Source organism: Anomaloglossus baeobatrachus, chromosome 5, assembly GCF_048569485.1.
Source record: "Anomaloglossus baeobatrachus isolate aAnoBae1 chromosome 5, aAnoBae1.hap1, whole genome shotgun sequence".
Taxonomy (NCBI): Eukaryota; Metazoa; Chordata; class Amphibia; order Anura; family Aromobatidae; genus Anomaloglossus; species Anomaloglossus baeobatrachus.
The window spans coordinates 559,432,978-559,453,427 of NC_134357.1; the positions used below are offsets into that span (position 1 = coordinate 559,432,978).

General features: G+C 43.4%; 1 protein-coding gene across 1 annotated transcript in view; it reads left to right on the plus strand.

Annotated features, from left to right (window-relative positions):
• Positions 1 to 20,450, plus strand: part of LOC142312346 (uncharacterized) — a 336,924-nt gene that overhangs the window by 264,676 nt on the left and 51,798 nt on the right. Inside the window, 1 exon segment of the mRNA XM_075351283.1 lies at positions 15,658 to 16,575. Coding sequence (XP_075207398.1) covers positions 15,658 to 16,575 — 918 coding nt within the window.

Consider the following 20,450-nt stretch of genomic DNA (forward strand, 5'->3'; position numbering starts at 1 on the left):
CCGGCCCCTCACATCATCAGGTAATAAACAGGACTAAATACACACGGCCTATAATTATCTGTATGTAAGGAATGAATTCAGTCCCTGTATGTGTCTCCTTCAGTTCTATCCAGTAAGAGGACAACACCAGAGAGATGTCCCCGTCCTCTTCTCCCACAGGACTGTAAACAAGAAACTCCTGATGTTCCTCAGGATCATCAGGTAGATGGAGAGAAGGTGCCATGAAATCTCCCTATGATGTGTAGACGGCTGTGAAGGTCTTGTGCTCAGTCTTGTTTTATCCATCAGTATTATATGTGTTATACTTGTGTAATGAGAGCGGTGGAGATGGCAGGATTAGAGCTGATCATAGATGTGACGTCTCCATCTGTCGGTGACTTTTACAATATCTGTTTCAGGGTGAAGATCTGACCCATATTAATACTACAGAGACATATGTGAGGGATGATGAGTGGATTAAAGTGGAAATTCCTACAGATGACTACCCAGGTGAGTAGTGACCACTAAATGCAGAGAAGTCACAGATTCTTCTCATTCAGCAGCTGCTACAATGTGGGACTAAGAAGAAGGAACAAAACGTATTATCCTAAAAATAAAGTGTAAGAGGTTTCCCGTACATCCTAGACACGAGGAATGTGCAGTTTATAGTGGAATGAACAAATGTCCCATAAAATGATGCGTTTTGAGTTTCCATAATCTTATATAATGCCAGGTGTGCCTGGACTCCCAGTAAGCGGTGCAACACAGAGGGAACACAAGGGTAACAATACAACAGAGGGCCACGGCTGTATGGAACGGGGAATGGGGTCACCTCCTAACACTTACCTGAGGCTGATCCCTGTACTCCGTAACATCCCTAGACAGGTCGCTTCCCCCCCCCCATATGGAATCAACATGTTTAGGCCCTCCCTGGCCCTGAACTCACCCTGACTAGTGAAGCAAGATGCTAGTCTCGCCAATACAATGAGACAACGCGAGGTAGGTAAAACAAACGGGGGGAGGAGACACAACAACAAAACACTCCAAGGTTTCTTCAGCAGGAACTTTGCACCTGCATCAGTAACAACACCACATCTCTGCAGAGCCAAGCTCCTTCAACATTGACAGCATAGGAATGAGCTATAGCCGGCATAGAGAGGAGTGAGAAGCGGTTATTTATAGCAGAAAGGAGTGGCCACAGCAGAGATTACAACTACCTATTAAATCCCTGCAGAATGGAACTGTACCTTGACTCTTTTAGTACCGGATGTAATTACAGTCATATGAAAAAGTTTAGGCACCCCTATTAATGTTAACCTTTTTTCTTTATAACAATTTGGGTTTTTGCAACAGCTATTTCAGTTTCATATATCTAATAACTGATGGACTGAGTAATATTTCTGGATTGAAATGAGGTTTATTGTACTAACAGAAAATGTGCAATCTGCATTTAAACAAAATTTGACCGGTGCAAAAGTATGGGCACCCTTAGGAGTGTTCAAATCAAAAAATTCATAACTACTTTTTACTGACTTACTAAAGCACTAAATTGGTTTTGTAACCTCATTGAGCTTTGAACTTCATAGGCAGGTGTATCCAATCATGAGAAAAGGTATTTAAGGTGGCCACTTGCAAGTTGTTCTCCTATTTGAATCTCCTATGAAGAGTGGCATCATGGGCTCCTCAAAACAACTCTCAAATGATCTGAAAACAAAGATTATTCAACATAGTTGTTCATGGGAAGGATACAAAAAGTTGTCTCAGAGATTTAAACTGTCAGTTTCCACTGTGAGGAACATAGTAAGGAAATGGAAGAACACAGGTACAGTTCTTGTTAAGCCCAGAAGTGGCAGGCCAAGAAAAATATCAGAAAAGCAGAGAAGAAGAATGGTGAGAACAGTCAAGGACAATCCACAGACCACCTCCAAAGACCTGCAGCTTGTCAATGCAGATGTCAATGTGCATATGTCAATAATACAGCGCACTTTGCACAAGGAGAAGCTGTATGGGAGAGTGATGCAAAAGTAGCCGTTTCTGCAAGCACGCCACAAACAGAGTTGCCTGAGGTATGCAAAAGCACATTTGGACAAGCCAGTTACACTTTGGAAGAAGGTCCTGTGGACTGATGAAACAAAGATTGAGTTGTTTGGTCATACAAAAAGGCGTTTTGCATGGAGGCAAAAAAACACTTCATTCCAAGAAAAGGACTTGCTACCCACAGTAAAATTTGGTGGAGGTTCCATCATGCTTTGGGGCTGTGTGGCCAATGCCGCCACCAGGAATCTTGTTAAAGTTGAGGGTCGCATGAATTCAACTCAGTATCAGCAGATTCTTGACAATAATGTGCAAGAATCAGTGACGAAGTTGAAGTTACGCAGGGGATGGATATTTCAGCAAGACAATGATCCAAAACACTGCTCCAAATCTACTCAGGCATTCATGTAGAGGAACAATTACAATGTTCTGGAATGGCCATCCCAGTCTCCAGACCTGAATATCATTGAAAATCTGTGGGATGATTTGAAGCGTGCTGTCCATGCTCAACGACCATCAAATTTAACTGAATTGGAATTGTTTTGTAAACAGGAATGGTCAAATATACCTTCATCCAGGATCCAGGAACTCATTAAAAGCTAAATGAAGCGACTAGAGGCTGTTATTTTTGCAAAAGGTGGATCTACAAAATATTAATGTCACTTTTATGTTGAGGTGCCCATACTTTTGCACCTGTCAAATTTTGTTTAAATGCAGATTGCACATTTTCTGTTAGTACAATAAACCTCATTTCAATCCAGAAATATTACTCAGTCCATCAGTTATTAGATATATGAAACTGAAATAGCTGTTGCAAAAACCCAAATTGTTATAAAGAAAAAAGGTTAACATTAATAGGGGTGCCCAAACTTTTTCATATGACTGTAAATAGACTCCAACTTAGGCCAAATGACGAGCGGGTGCTAACGCAGTATCAACAATATACTGTGGCCTTATGATCCCAGATCTTTTCCACTAGAACATCCCAATGTCACATCAGGCCGTGACACACTTGTGACAAGGAATTAGGTATACCTAATGAGGCCGAAGCTTCAACTTGTAACATTAATATTAGAATCTCAAAAGGACCAATGTAGCAGGCACCCAACTTGTAGGGAGGCAGTTTGAGATGGATGTATCTTTATGAGAGCCATACCTTTTCTCCAGGCTGAAAAATAAGAAGGTCTAGACTTCTCTTATCTACGTTTTCCCAGATTTTGGAGAAACTTTTAGCAAGGTCATTGGCCGCAGGGATGCACGAAGTGATGCCCACAGATAAAGGAATGTTGGGCTGATGCACATTCCTAATGAAGAACTGTCAATTCGCATATGCTTCACTCACTTTGTTCGATGAAAACTCTGCCCAAGGCAAAAGCTTGACCCAGTCACTCTGGTGAGAATTGGCAAAGTGCCACAGGAAGTTGGTCAAGACCTGATTGACCCACTCCTCTTGATCGTTAGATTGTGGATCATGGACAGAAGAGAAGTCTAAAGTGTGCTTTACACGCTGCAACATCGCTAACGATATATCGTCGGGGTCACATCGTTAGTGATGCACATCCGGCGCCGTTAGCGACATCGCAGCATGTAACACCAAGGAGTGACGATCAGCGATCGCAAAAACGGCAAAAATCATTGATCTTTGACATGTCGCTCCTTTTCATAATATCGTTGGTTGTGCATGCCGCTGATTGTTCGTTGTTCCTGTGGTGGCACACATCGCTATGTGTGACGCCGCAGGAACGACGAACATCTCCTTACCTGCGTCCACCGGCAATGAGGAAGGAAGGAGGTGGGCGGCATGTTCCGGCCGCTCATCTCCGCCCCTCCTCTGCTAATGGGCAGCCGCTTAGTGACGCCGCAGTGACGTCACTATGACGCCGAACGCACTTCCCCCTTGAAGGAGGGATTGTTCTACTGTCACAGAGACGTCGCTGAAAAGGTATGTGCGTGTGACGCTGCTGTAGCGTTAATGTTCACTACGGCAGTGATCACCAAATGTCTCACGAACGACGGGGGCGGGTGCTATCGCGCACAACATCGCTAGAGATGTCGCAGCGTGTAAAGCGCCCTTAAGGACACATTCAGCAACTTGCAGGTAGCCCTCCTGAACCGGGAAGTAATTTCGAGGTCTCTGTCAGATACTGTTACGGCTGTCTCTTGGCATTGAGACTAGTAACAAATTCAGAACTTGAGAGTCATTTCCATGCTAGACCCTCAATATTAAATGTATTTCCTTTCCTTTTGGCAGTTGTAGGGTTAATGTCAGTATTCTCATCACCTTTTCAAGTGCTTCCAGTTTGGGACCATTCCCAGTCCATTTATATACCCTCTGCTACCAGCACAGGGTGCCGGTTATTGTCTTTGCCATTTGGATGCAGGTAGCCTACCAGAACCAGGAAGTAAACTGAACCGCTCTATTATTATTATTATTATTATTATTATTATTATTATTATTATTTATTTATTATTATTGCGCCATTTATTCCATGGCGCTTTACAAGTGAAAGGGTATACGTGCAACAATCATTAACAGTACATAACAGACTGGTACAGGAGGAGTGAGGACCCTGCCCGCGAGGGCTCACAGTCTACAGGGGATGGGTGATGGTACGATAGGTGAGGACAGAGCTGGTTGCGCAGTGGTCTACTGGACTGAGGGCTATTGTATGTTGTAGGCTTGTTGGAAGAGGTGGGTCTTGAGGTTCCTCTTGAAGCTTTCTACGGTAGGGGAGAGTCTGATGTGCTGAGGTAGAGCGTTCCAGAGTATGGGGGATGCACGGGAGAAATCTTGTACGCGATTGTGGGAAGAGGAGATAAGGGAGGAGCAGAGAAGGAGATCTTGTGAGGATCTGAGGTTGCGTGCAGGTAGGTACCGGGAGACTAGGTCACAGATGTAGGGAGGAGACAGGTTGTGCATGGCTTTGTATGTCATGGTTAGTGTTTTGTGAGCAAGGATGGTTGACCTTAGGGAGATCAACATCCTTGCTTTGAATGGTTAGTGTTTTGAACTGGAGTCGTTGGGTGATGGGAAGCCAGTGAAGGGATTGGCAGAGTGGCGAGGCTGGGGAGTAGCGAGGGGAGAGGTGGATTAAGCGGGCCGCAGAGTTTAGGATAGATTGGAGGGGTGCAAGAGTGTTGGAAGGGAGGCCAGAGAGCAGGAGGTTGCAGTAGTCGAGGCGGGAGATGATGAGGGCATGCACTAATGTTTTTGCTGATTCTTTGTTAAGGAAAGCACGGATCCGGGAGATGTTTTTGAGTTGTAATCGGCATGAGGAGAAGAGGGCTTGGATGTGTGGCTTGAAGGATAGAGCAGAGTTAAGGGTCACTCCAAGGCAACGAGCTTGTGAGACTGGGGAGAGTAAGCAGCCATCGAGTTTGATGGAAAGGCTTGTTGGAGGAGATGCTGTGGAGCGGTAGACTATGCAGGTGGAAAATATGCTAAATGAACTTCTCAGCGAGTACTGGAACAGAGAGAAAACCAGACAAGGGAATTAAGTGGTCCATTTTAGAAAAACGATTCACTGCTACCCAAATGATGGAGCAACCGGACACCAGAAGATCTGTGATGAAGTCCGTCATGATGTGCTGCCAGGGAGCGTAAGGCACAGAAAGTGGTAGTAACCAACCTCACAGAAGTTGCTTTGGAATCTTATCCAAGAAAGAAAGGAAGGCGGCACTTCACGATGGGGTTCTGCAGCTTTAATGTGCAATTGTAAGTAGATTACAACATGAGTGGGGAGGGGGGAGTGCAGGTACACCGGACAACGGCCGTTTCGCACTGGGGCAAAGTGCTTCCACGGGATCCGTAGAAGCACTTTGCCTCAGTGCGAAATGGCCGTTGTCCAGCGTACCTGCACTTCTCCCTCCCCATCCATGTTGTAATCTACTTACAATTGCACATTAAAGCTGCAGAACTCCATCGTGAAGTGCCGCCTTCCTTTCTTTCTTGCATTTACCCGACTTCTTTTGCCACGTTGGCTGAGCACCACCAGGGACTGCTGGAGGTCCGTTAATCAGCAGAGTTGCGATCTGTGAGTACTTTCCTGTGGCTGCAGTACCCGGCTGTTTCTATTCACCTTTTGCTTTGGAATCTTATTATGAGCACAAGACGGACAGGCAGAGATGAAGTTCATAATGTGCGGGTATGGCCACCAATAATGCCCTGAGTTGAGAAGGGCCTTCTTCTTCTGCCCATAATGACCAGCAAATTTTAGACGAGTGACCCCCACCATCCACCCCCCTCGTATAACCAGCTTCCTGTTAGACTCTGCGACAAAAGTCTTTCAAGGAGGACCTTGAGATAAATTTTACAGAACCAGAGTAAGCATCTTGGAGGGCTCAATGATGTGTTGATACTCCTCCTCTTGGTCGGTTGACAAAAAGGACCTGGAAAGAGCATCCTCTTTCATGTTCTTGTCCGCTGGTTGATAATGCAGGACGAAGTAATAACTGGCAAAGAACAACAACCACCTAGCTTTGTGTGGATTCAGTCTCTGTTTGGACTGCAAGTAGACCAAGTTCTTATGGTCGGTGAATATAAAGACTGGATGAACTGCCCCTTCAAGTAGATATTGCCACTTTTTGAAAGCCATCTTAATCACCAACAACACTGTGTCGCCAACCAAAAAGATGGGTTCTGGAGAAGAGAAGGCCTTTTAAAAGATACCGCAGGTTACCATTCACTTGGTAGGTGATTTCTGCGTGAGGACTGCCTCGGCACCAGAGGAAGAAACATCCACCTCCAAGAAGAACTGTTTATTACAATCCCTGGCAATAATTATGGAATCCCCTAGCTCTGAGGATGTTCATTCAGTTGTTTACTTTTGTTTAAAAAAAACAGATCACATACATGGCACAAAACTAAAGTCATTTCAAATGGCAACTTTCTGTCTTTAAGAAACACTAAAAGAAATCATGAAAACATAATGTGCTAGCCAGTAACGGTTACTTTTCATGACCAAACGGGTAAAAAATTATGGAATCAATCAATTATAAGGAAAAATAATGGAATCGCCCTGTAAATTTTCATTCCCAAAACTAATACCTGCATCAAATAAGATCTGCACGTTAGTCTGCATCTAAAAGAGTGATCACACCTTGGAGAGCTGTTGCACCAAGTGGACTGACATGAATCATGGCTCCAACACGAGAGATGTCAATTGAAACAAAGGAGAGGATTATCAAACTCTTAAAAGAGGGTAAATCATCACGCAATGTTGCAAAAGATGTTGGTTGTTCACAGTCAGCGGTGTCTAAGATCTGGACCAAATACAAATAACATGGGAAGCTTGTTAAAGGCAAACATACTGGTAGACCAAGGAAGAGATCAAAATTTCCAAAACAGGAAATGCACAACAAAACGAATGGGAGGAAACTGGAGTCAATGTCTGTGACCGAACTGTAAGAAACCGCCTAAAGGAAATGGGATTTACATACAGAAAAGCTAAACAAAAGCCATCATTAACACCTAAACAGAAAAAAACAAGGTTACAATGGGCTAAGATAAAGCAATCGTGGACTGTGGATGACTGGATGAAAGTCATATTCAGTGATGAATCGCGAATCTGCATTAGGCAAGGTGATGACGCTTGAACTTGTTTGGTGTCTTTCCAATGAGATTTATAAAGATGACTGCCTGAAGAGAACATGTAAATTTCCACAGTCATTGATGATATGGGGCTGCATGTGATGTAAAGGCACTAGGGAGATGGCTGTAATTACATCTTCAATAAATGCCCAAGTTTACATTGAAATTTTGGACATTTTTCTTTTCCCATCAATTGAAGGATGTTTGAGGAAGATGAAATCATTTATCAAGATGATAATGCATCCTGCCATAGAGCAAAAACTGAAAACATTCGTTGAAAGAAGACACATAAGGTCAATGTCATGGCCTGCAAATAGTCTGGATCTTAATCCAATTGAAAATCTTTGGTGCAAGTTGAAGAAAATGGTCCATGACAAGGCTCCAACCTGCAAAGCTGATCTGGCAACAGCAATCAGAGAGAGTTGGAGCCAGATTGATGAAGAGTACTGTTTTGTCACTCATTAAGTCCATGCCTCAGAGACTGCAAGCTGTTATAAAAGCCAGAGGTGGTGCAACAAAATACTAGTGATGTATTGGAGTGTTCTTTTGTTTCTTTTTCATGATTACATATTTTTTCCTCATAATTGAGTGATTCCATAATTTTTCCCCCTGTTTGGTCTTGAAAAGTAACCATTACTGGCTAGCACATTATGTTTTCATGATTTTTTTGTAGTGTTTCTTAAAGCCAGAAAGTTGACATTTGAAATTACTTTAGTTTTCTGCCATGTTTGTGATCTGCTTTTTTTTAAAAAAAAAAAAAATAATTGAATGAACATCCTCAGAGCCAGGTGATTCCATGATTTTTGCCAGGGGTTTTAGTCTCTGGATAATGCAACGCAGGAGACTATTGAAAAGATCTGCTTCAGGAAGATAAAGGCGCTCTCAGCCTCTCGAGTCCACACCTTCGGATAAGCAACCTTGCAGATCAAGTCAGAAATCGGGGCGGTATGTGATATAAAATACAATATACCATGAATTGACAGTAGTAATTGGCAAAAGTCAGGATGGAGCCACTTCAGAATCACAGAAACCTTCTCAGGTTCCATCCTTCACACAGAATCAAAGATTATGTAACTCAGGAACAGAAAAGAAGTCTGCTTGAATACGCGCTTCTCAAACTTGGCCTACAAACAGTTCTCCCAAAGCCTCTCACGACCTGGCCAACATTCCTTCTGAGTGCACAGATCGCGGGAGAACACCAGGTTGTCGTCTAGGTATATCACCACACAAGAGTAGAGAAGATCACAAAAATGTCATTTACAAATTCTTAAAAGACCGCAGGGGCATTGCTGAGCCCAAATGGCATTACTCGATACTCATAATGACAGTCCCTGGTGTTAAAAGCAGTCTTCTATTCGTCCTCCTGGCGTACGCGGATCAGGTTATACACTTCCTGAAGGTCAAGTTTAGTGAAGATACTGGACCCTATGACATGATCAAACAATTCTGGAATAAGGGTCAGCAAATACTTATTTTTAATTGGGATTTGATTGACACATCTATAGTCAATAGAAAGAAGAAACCAGCTCCACCCAGGGAGGAAAATATCAGAAAAATCCCCTAGCCAGTTTCTCTTTCATGTACTCTTACATGGTTTGGGTCTCCACCTGGGACAGAGGGTGGATACGGCCTCAAAGAGGAGTCAAACCGGGAAGTAGATTTATAGGACAATCATACAGCCTGTGAGTAGGTAGTCTATGCTTCTTTCTTATCAAAGACATCCGTGTAAGACCAATAAGCAGTTGGCAACCTCAGTAGGTTTGATGCAGTCGCCGGCATTCGAGCAGGATACAAGATATTTCTTGTGACAAGACTGACCCCAACGAAGCACTTCTCTGGACCTCCAATCCAAGATTGGCTCATGCCATGACAGACCCAGAAGCAAAGAATGGGACAGGCCTGGTAGCACATAGGTGATCTACTCCGAATGCAAAATTCCCACCCGAAGGACCACCGGCTCAGTAATGAATGGAATGGTCTTGGACAGAGCTCTCCCATCAACAGATGACACCACGAAGGGACTTTGGAGATATTGAACAGAAATCTGATACCAGTCCACCATGGCCTGTTGCAGGAAATTTCCGACGGATCCGGAATCCAAGTAGACTGACTCGGTGAACTGGATGTTACCACAGGAAACTGTCCTTGACAGAATCAGAAGCGGAGAGGAGTTGCTCTTGCCCAAGGTAGCCTCTCCAACAGATGCAAGGCTTTAGAATTTCCCAGCTTCTCAGGACAGCAGCGAATTAGATGTTCAGGACTGCCACAGTAGAAGTACTTTTCTTCGGTGCAACGGACCTCCTGCCAATGTTGAGCCAGCTTTAGGCCCTGTGCGCACTAGAAAAAGGAATTTTCTTAAGAAAATACCGGACCCTCTAAAAGATTACCGCACCCGCGGTAAAAAAACGCAGAAAACCGCATGTGGTTTTACCGCGATTTGCAGCGGTTTTGCGGCAGTTTTTCCGCGGGTTGTTCCCCGCAGTTTTTGACCATTATCTATGGCAATAACCGCAAGTACCTGTGGAAAAGAAGTGACATGCAATTCTTTTTGCTGCAGAAATATACAGCAAAACCTGTTGGTGGAAAAAAAACGCAGTGTGCGCACAGCATTTTTTTTTTTACCATAGGTTTTACTGGGGAAAGACTGCAGCAAGCTTAGGAACATTTTCTGCAGCAAAACATGCAGCAAAACCGCGGTAAAAACCGCAGCGTGCCCACAGGGCCTAACTCTGTCTAATTGCATAGGTTTAGGCGGAACTGTGGAAGATGAGACTGCGGAATGATTGGCCTCTGGAATTATGAGCGTTCCTGAAACATGAGTTCAATGTGGATAGCTAGGGAAACCAGGTCATCTAAGGAGGTGGGAATATCATAACTACAAAAATCATACTTAATTGTCCTGATTAAACCTTCCCCCCCCCCAGAAAGCTGCTACCAGTACCTCATTATTTCTGCACTGGTGCAGAAACAAATGGCATGCCGGCCTACTGAAAGACTTCCCTGGCACAGTCTGTGAGGAGCCAACACTGCAGAGGTGACACTGTCCAGCTCGTTGAAAACCTTGCGAAACACCTCCAGGAACGTTTGCAGGTTTGAGATTTCCTTATCCCCTCTTTCCCATAAGGGGTTGAGTCATGCAAGGGCTTCTCCTCCCAGGTGGGACATAATGAATGCCACTTTGGCCCAGTCCAAGGGAAATTGATGAGCCATAAGTTCACAGAGTGGCTTGCACTGGTTATTGAACCCACAGCATTGCTTAGGGTCTCCATGAAACTGCGGAGGAGGAGACAAATGGGGTTCCGAGCTAGGAACAGGAATAACTGGCTGTGCTGAAACTGCTGGCTGGAACAAGGTGTAGAGGAGGCAGCTGGCAACAGAGCACCCAAGCGGGAGTTCACGGATCATAGATAGGTCAGGATGCCCTGAGTACCCAGTGCCTCCCAGCCATAGGCTGAGAGATATTTACAGATTAAGCATGCTTTTAGAGGAGCAGAGAGCATGCTAGAAGGAGATCTTTGCTGCATGTACAGACCCTGGGAACAAGAGGCAGCGGTAGGGACCCGAGAAACAGCAGGGCAGCCAGGATGTTAAATGCCGGGTGAGGGAAGCTGGGTCATGGACACTGGACACTGGCACCGTTGCTACACCCAGTATATGAATTTATGCTATTCGTATAGGTACAAGTCTCCCTCTGAAAGAATGAAATGTGCAACTTCCCCACACATTTTTCACATTGATTTCCAAAAGTGGGATTTACCACTCAGCATATCATGCCAGTCCTCCATTGCAAGAGGTCGCAGCAAATCTGCTAAAAGGCAATGTTATCTAAAGATTATTAGAAAATGAAAATTTACAGTTAAATTTTGGAAATGCCTAAATAACACAATTGTTCCCACCATATTACGTCCCTCAGCATTGATCAGGAGGCCGATAGGTTACCTATTAATTTACCTTCTATCAACATTCAATTAGCTGAATGTACTTATGGACGTCTCAGTGGACTTACTTGTCACTTTTTTAGAAATGGACTTGTGGTCTTTTATAGGGGTTATTAATGTCTTATAATGTTTCCAGCTTTGACTTAATGGGCTATTAGAATAGTTCGACTTTTTATAGAAGTTGGGAGCAGAATTTAAGATCCCCACCTCCTGAGACTGGGAGAAGTATGTGATTATGAAAAAAAAATAAATAAGAAAAGCATTACTCACCAGTCAGACCCTGCTGCTTCGGTGCTTATCTCTGGCCTTTCTGTACTTAACTGCAGCGATAATTTGCTATATACAACATGTGGGCGCGGCAGTCAATCACTGTCCTCACAGTATACGTGCTGTAACGGTAATGTGTGATATCGGGCTCGTCATCACACCAGCCAAGTAGACTAAGAACGAAGAAGAAACATAGAGGAAAAAATCAGCTCACCCAGGCTAATGGAGAATGCACGGAAGAAGGCCGGCCAGGCCAGGTAACTCCAGGAAAGAGGGAAAATCCAGCATCCACGTCCAAGGTATGTAAAAAAATATCTTTATTGACATTCTAATAAAAACCCATGGATTGGGACGAAGAGCATACAGCTCGAAACGCGTACCATCTGTATCACTTCATTTCCCATGGGGATTTTTATGTGTTGGATGTGATGTCTATCACCCCCCTGTTTTTATTAGAATGTGAATAAAGATATTTTTTTACATACCTTGGACGTGGATGCTGGATTTTCCCTCTTTCCTAAGAACGAAGAAGAGACACTCATTTTTCTGGCCAATGCAACATCATTACTGCCAAGGGCAGTGGGGGTTATACAAGAATTTGGGAAGTACTCCTGTCTATCAATCAACTGGGAAACGTCTGTGTTACTTCCGGTGGATGGAGCCACAAACTCATCTAACTACGTACACTTGGGCCTAAAGGTTGTTGCCCAGTTTAAATATTTGGGGATAATGGTCACCACTCGTGTCGAGGATTATGAGAGTCTCAACCTAACCCCTATTCTGTCGAAATTTAAGGATAAGAGGGAAGTCTGGTCTCGCCTGCCCTTTTCAGCAGTTGGCCGCACTAACCTGATCAAAATGATCTGGATGCCCCAACTATTATACAAGCTACACAACTCTCCACAATAGGTCCCACAAAGATTTCCCATAAGGTAAACACATTATTTCGGGAGTTGATCTGGGGCAGACAGATGCCGCGCATTAGGCTCGAGACCCTGCAGAGGGATACTATCTGGCGACTCAGCTTCAGCGCAATCGGTGATAGGAAGACCCTGGAGGGGGGGGGTACAGTATATTATTCTACAACAATATTTTCACTCCACTAGTCTATACGAGGTTCTAGAGGCAGGAGGCTTCGGAGCTGCTGCTAATAGTTGCCCAACCCTACTACTAATCGAAAAACTTTGAGATAAAACTAAAAAACTACAAGACATTCAGGGAATTTCACAATATACCTCTATATGGAAAACTCCATGGTTACCTAACTTGCATCGTTTAGAAGGGTTTGGGAGCTGGGCTTTGAGAGGGATAAACAGATTCACACATATTGTGGAGGGGGGCCAACTCAAAGGCTTCCTTCAGTTGCAAGCGGAGTTTGGGATCCAGAATTCAGAGTTTTATAAGTATTTGCAACTGAGACATGCCTATCGGGCAGAAACCTCTATTACGGGTAGAACATTGGAGCAGAACAAAGTCATGCAACTCATAGCAACCTCTAGAGGCTCAGCGGGAGTGATCTCTCGTTTATATTGGGATCTATTATATCTAGCGCACCGGAACTGTCCAGTAAACTCAAAGGAAAAATGGGAACGAGCCATAGGACCTATTGAGGACAACCAATGGGTAGAAATTTTAGAATTCCTAGTCTATCATTGGGGGAGGCATACTGACTGTCACACCTGTACGTTCTCCATCAAGTATATCGCACTCCTAGATTCCTGTTTGATATTGGAGTTAGAACTGACCCCTTCTGCCCGCAATGCAAAATATGTTCCGCAGATCTATTACGTATGATGTGGTTGTGTCCTGATATTGAACATTACTGGAAAGAGGTCACAGGAATAGTCAATAGAGTATATATGATAGAGACGAGCTTAACTCCTTTTGTATGTATTTTGGGATACGTGGATGATTTACCTTTTGGAGGAGGAGGGCAAAGTGGCCGTATCTAGACTATTATATATTGCCAGGAAACTAATCGTTCAACACTGAATCTCGGACCACAGTCCTACAATATCTGAATATGTCAAAAAAGCTAATTGGGGGATAAATGTAGAGAAAAGTATATACCGGAAAAGAAATGGCGTCATCAAATTTGAAAAAAATATGGGCATGGTGGATAGACGGGTCAGGGTTGGCTTTGAGGGAGTTGACTAGGTTCAGATTGGGTTTACTCTAACTTGATAACAAGGGGAAAAGGGCAAGAAATTTCTGCAGAACTTCTCTATAATGATGACGGAGGCTTGGGGAGAAGAGAGTAGCATGGGAACAGGTTAGATTCTTCATCAAAAATGACATTTAACTGTGTACAATGCCAAACAAAGCAAAAACTAAAAAAAAAAAAAGTCTAATTGGATTAACTGTTAAATGTAATAATGGTACTTAAGAACTTGTGTCTAGAGGTCCCGTCACACACAACGAGATCGCTAACGAGATCGTTGCTGAGTCACCGTTTCTGTGACGCAGCAACGATCTTGCCAGCGATCTCGTTATGTATGACACCTACCAGCGATCAGGCCCCTGCTGTGAGATCGCTAGTCGTTGCTGAATGGTCCAGACCATTTTCTTCAAAGGTGATGTCCTGCTGGGCAGGACCCATTGCTGTGTTAGACACCTACCAACGACCTCCTAACACGGTCCCAATGCCCGCCGAGATCGTTATACGGGTCGCTGATCGTTACTGCGTCGTTGGTAAGGTCTGACTGTGTGACATCTCAGCAGCGACCTCCCAGCGACTTACCAGCGATCCTTATCAGGTCATATCGTTTTCGGGATCGCTGGTAAGTCGCTGTGTGTGACTGGGCCTTAGGAATGTGTGGAGCTGCAGATTTGACATTATCTCTCCTTTCTACAAGACTGTTTAATGTTTGTTGGGGAGGGGAGGATTGAGAGTGGGGCAGAGGCTGGGTAGCCTCCAATGTTCATTTGGTTGTAACTTGAAAAAACTTTAATAAAAACATTTAAAAAAACGAAGAAAGGAACTAAAATTGTAGCTTTGGAATGGCAATGGATTTAAAAGGAGAGTAATGCTTATTTCAATTATTTATCATATCCTCCCTTTTAATTCTTTTTTTGTAAGCTTGAGAAATCCGCTTTACATATTAATTTGCAATTCAAGTGTTACAGTTTCTACAAAGTCAGAGCTATTTCATACATAATCGTTCTGCAGCAAAATGTATGTGGCTGTCAGGGATTGTGCCGGACAGACACCCCTAATACTACTGACTGACAGGCTCATTTATGATTCTCCACTGAGGGTCTTACTACAAAATAATGGTGACCGACACTCTGAGACATGAACCTAGGAAGTTGCTAAATTCAACACTGAATTGGAAAACTGCTAGAGTTGATCCTGGTGGCCTGATATTATCTAGTGGTCCTTGTTCTGTGGTTTTCGGTTATAATGTGAATAATCAAATTTTGCAATCTGAGTTGTAATTTTAATGGACATTAGATATAGTTAAAAAAACTATTTACAAGTTTATATTGTTGAAAAAGTAATAAAAGTGTTATTCTTGGCAGGTGACTGTATTGGAACATCAGAGGGACTTCTGGCATCTTCAGACTTTCAATCATATGATCTTGGTGTGCCACAAGACACATATGAAGATTACATTATCCCATCAGTGCTTCACAGCAAAGATCTACCATCTGATCCGCTTACACAAATCATATCTCCTGATTCATCACAGGATATTAAGGAAAATAATAGTCACAGAAGGGATGTTAGCGCTTCCATAAAAAAGAAGACTTTTTTATGTTCAGAGTGTGGTAAATATTTTAATTATCGATCAAACCTTTTTGTACATAAGAGAACTCACACAGGGGAGAAGCCATATCCATGCCTAGAATGTGGGAAAAGTTTTGCAACAAAATCAAAACTTATTACTCATCAGAGAACCCACACAGGGGAGAGGCCATTTTCATGTTCAGAATGTCGGAAATGTTTTGCAGATAAATCAACTCTTGTTACACATCAGAGAACTCACACAGGGGAAAAGCCTTTTTCATGTTTAGAATGTGGGAAATGTTTTGCAGATAAATCAACTCTTGTTACACATCAGAGAACTCACACAGGGGAGAAGCCTTTTTCATGTTCAGTATGTGGGAAATGTTTTGCAGATAAACCTAGTGTTGTTACACATCAGAGAACTCACACAGGGGAGAAACCTTTTTCATGTTCAGAATGTGGGAAATGTTTTTCAGATAAATCAGCTCTTGGTGCACATCACAGAACTCATACAGGGGAGAAGCCATATTCATGTTCAGAATGTGGGAAACATTTTGCACAAAAATCAAAACTTATTATACATCAGAGAATTCATGCAGGGGAAAAGCCATTTGCATGTTTAGAATGTGGGAAATGTTTTAACCACAAATCTGATCTTATTACACATCAGAGAACTCATACAGGAGAGAAGCCATTTTCATGTTCAGAATGTGGGAAATGTTTTACAAATAAATCAACTCTTATTAGACATCAGAAAATTCACACAGGGGAAAAGCCATTTTCATGTTCACAGTGTGGGAAAGATTTTATTAGGATAGCAAGTCTTCATTTACATCAGAGAATTCACACAGGGGAGAAGCCATTTTCATGTTCCGACTGTGAAAAATGTTTTGCAGGTAAATCAAATCTTGATAAACACCAGAGAATTCACACAGGGGAGAAGCCATTTTCATGTTCCGACTGTGGGAAATGTTTTGCACGTAAATCAAATCTTGATAAACACCAAAGGACTCACACAGAGGAGAAGCCATTTTCATGTTTAGAGTGGGAAAAATTTTGTATGTAAATCACATTTGGTTAAACATCAAAAAAGTCACAGGGAAGAAGCCATATCTATGTTGAGATTGTGAGAAATGGTTTTCTTTCAAAACAACTTGTGTTAAACATTAAAGAGCTCACATACTGTAGGTGAGAAGCCATTTTCATACCAAGAATATGGAAAATGTTTTATTTACTAAATGTGTATTCTTTTTATCAGAAATTATGACTTGTTACACATAAAGGGGTGAAGCCATATTCATCATCTGAATTTAAGTAAAAAAAAATGTAAGATCCAAAAAATATCCAAAATAGCATTTTTTTAAACCCCTTCACCCCAAAGTCTGTTTTCAACTTTCTGACCAGGTCAAACTTTTCAAATCTGACCAGTGTCCCTTTAACTATAACCCTGGATTGCTTCAACATATCCTAGTGATTTTGAGAATGGGTTTTTTGGGACACATTGTACTTCATGTTAGTGGTAAATTTTGGTCATTATTATTTGAGGATGTTTTAGGTTTATAAAACATTTCATAAAATTTGAAAATTTAGCAAATTTCAAACTTTGAATTTATATGCCCTGAACTCAGATAGTAATACCACACAAAATAGAGCATAAATAATCTTTACCACATATCTACTTTACATTAGCATCCTTTTTAACCCTCTAATGACTGCCAATACATTTTAAAACGGCAGCACGCAAGGCACGTAGACCCCTCTGTGATAGCGTTCAATGCATGGGGCTGCTGTCTGCCGTCATGTCTTTACTGCAGTTTAATGCTTTACGGCAGCAGCTGTGAAGTAAAGCATTCAACTGCTGTAAAGTGCTGACTGCAGCGGCGGCCCTGTGTATTGGATTCGACCAATGAGGGGTCTATGTGCCTGCGGTCTGCAAGAAGCACCCCTTGATGATCACGTCCGGTGCACAGAACTGCAGGCTGGCATCATGGCTTTACTGCAGTTGAAAGCTTTATGGCGGCAGCAGTGCATTAAAGCATTTAACTGCTGTAAAGCGCTGTCAGCAGCGGCTGTTCTGTGCACCGGACGTGATCTTCAAGGGGTGCGTCTTGCAGACCGCAGGCACTTAGACCCCGCCGTGATCATGTCCAATACACAGGGCCACTGCTGCCGTCAGCACTTTACAGAAGTTGAATGCTTTATGGCACCTCCGCTGCCGTATAGCATTCAATTGCAGTAAATACATGACGGCAGACAGCATCGGACGCTATCACGGAGGGGTCTACATGCCTTGCGGTCTACAAGAAGCATCTGAGGACACCGCGAAAATGGAGGAGAGGTGAGAATAATTTTTTGTGGGACCCTGACTCGAGTATAAGCCAAGGGGGGCATTTTCAGTATAAAAAATGGGCTGAAAAACTCGGCTTATAATCGAGTATATATAGTATTTCTTATTGTCATTTTAAAACGACAGTAAGAAATAAGGGTATAGCGCCCCTCAGAAAATCTCCGGGGTTTTAGCTATTGGAGGTAACTGAGACCCTGGAGATCATGATCTCGGCTGGTTTTTCTAGTACTCAGTCACGTGTAAAAGTAACATTAAAGCGCGGGTAAATAATGATGTCTTTCCCATCTGACATGATCAAACATGTCAGATGGGAGAGAAATGTCGTCCACCGGTGTGGTCAAAGTCCCCCCCGGGTCCCTCCTCCTTCTGAGCGTCTAAAATGTCAGGCACATGAATAGTGTGCCTGCTGAAACTGTCCTTTTTTTTTATTTCTCTCCAATATGACATGACAAATGGTCACTCCCGATCCCGCGGCCCCTTGTTCTGCTCTTCTTCAGTATAAATGGTGCGCTCATGTGCAGAGAGCCATCTCTCACCCTGCTCTATACTAGAAGTGAAACTGCTGACATCAGGGAGGTTACCGCAGTTTACTCCTATCCTCTCTGTGACCCGGCAAGTGTGATCTGCTGTAACCTCACTGAGGTCACTGCAGGCAAACTCCTCAACAGAGTGTCTGCACTTACAGCTGATGAGGATGTGTTCTCTGAACATGCCCCCATATTCTGGAAGACTGAGTCATTGTGGGACCTCCAATCATATAAATTAAAATATTTTTTTCTCATCTTTTTTTTTATTACTGACTGGATTAGTAATGTCAGATGTCTCATAGATGTCTCAGCAGTACTAATCCCTGGGCTTGATGCCAGCTGACGTTATACAGCTGGTATCAACCCCAAATAACATTACCCCGTTTGCCACCACACCAGGGCAGTGGAAGAGCTGGGGCATGTGCCTCTTCTGGGGTGGCTGTGGTCTGTTATTTTTAGGATTGGGAGGGCCAAAAACCATGTCCCTTCCCAGGCTGAGAATACCAGCCTTCAGCTGTCTGCTTTACCTTGGCTGGTGTTGCAATATGGGGAGGACCCCAATTTAAAAAAAAATATTTATTTCTAAATCATTTTAAAAAAGCAGCGTGAAGTGACCTCCATTTTGGATTAGCAGCCATGGTAAAGCTTCTGGCTGCAGCTGTCTACTTTACTCTAGCTGGCTACCAAAAACAGGGGGGACCCCACAATGGCTTTGTTCTAATTATTTTTTGGGGAGCTAAATGCAAGGCTAAACACCTTTTAGTGCCACATGAAATGCACTAAAGGCTGCCAGCTTAGAATATTTAGGGGGGTGGAACATTATATATGTGTTTGACCTCCAACACATATCTATCTAGCTTTTTAGGCTGCATGCCTACACTTGTGGTTGGCAGTATTTTGGACACTGTGTTTTCACTGAGTCCAAAATTCTGAGTTGTACAGCACAAGCACAGTAGATGGGATTTATGCCCACAAATCCCATGCCCACTGTGCTTTTTTCTGCATACGGCGCTGCTTCCCGAGTAGAGGAATGTCAATTCATCCTGAGGAGACGCGAGTGTTCTCTGCGAGGAGAATAAAGTTAAAGCCTGCAGCAGCCCGAACTCTGATCGTGGGCACAGGAGCTGCGTTCTTCAGGGGACAACACTTGCATCACCGGAGAAGGCCTGACACAGAGTTCTAGATGCAGTGTCGCCGAATCATGGGCACATAGCCTAAATGTGCGAAATTTGGGGCTATAGCTAAATTTTTGTGAAAAAAAAATTTCAGTATGGCAACCTTTTGTTATGAAATTCTGTGATGTACCGGTGTGTTCAAAATGCTCACTATACGGGTGCGCTCACACGAGCGTGAAAATCGAACGAGTGCAATGCGAGAAAATCTCGCATTGCACTCTGACCAATGTTAGTTGAGGGAGAGCAGTTGTTCAGCTTTTCTCGCATCCAGAATCTGGATGCGAGAAAAGTAGCAGCATGCTGCGAGTTTCTGCGAGAGCCGTATCACTCGCACCGATTCAAGTGAATGGATGCAAGAGAAACATCAGACTGCACTCTGATGTTATCCCAGTGCAGTGCGATATATACGCACAGGCTGACAATGGAGGAGATGGGGAGATTAACTCCTCCCTCTCCACCGCAGCGCCCGCCCTCAGCTTCACAGCTGTCACCCGATTGCAAGATCGGGTCACAGTCGCATGACACTCGGACCACGCTCGCAGCAGAGCCTGAGTCGGGGGTCATTAGCATATTGCGTCCGCTCATGTGAGTCCAGCTTACCCCTGGTTAAAGTCCTTGAAGGGTGTAGTTTTCAGAATGGGGTCAATTGAGAGGATTTCTGCTGTTTAGTTACCATAGGGGCCCTGCAAATGCGACATGGTGTCCACAATATATTTCAGCCAAATTTGTGTTTCAAAATTCAAATGGTGCTCCTTCACTTCAAAGCCCTTCTATTTATCCATACAGAAGTTTCTGACCACATATGGGGTTTCAGCGCACTCTGAAAAAACTGGGTAATTAATTTTGGGGTCTTTGTTGTCATG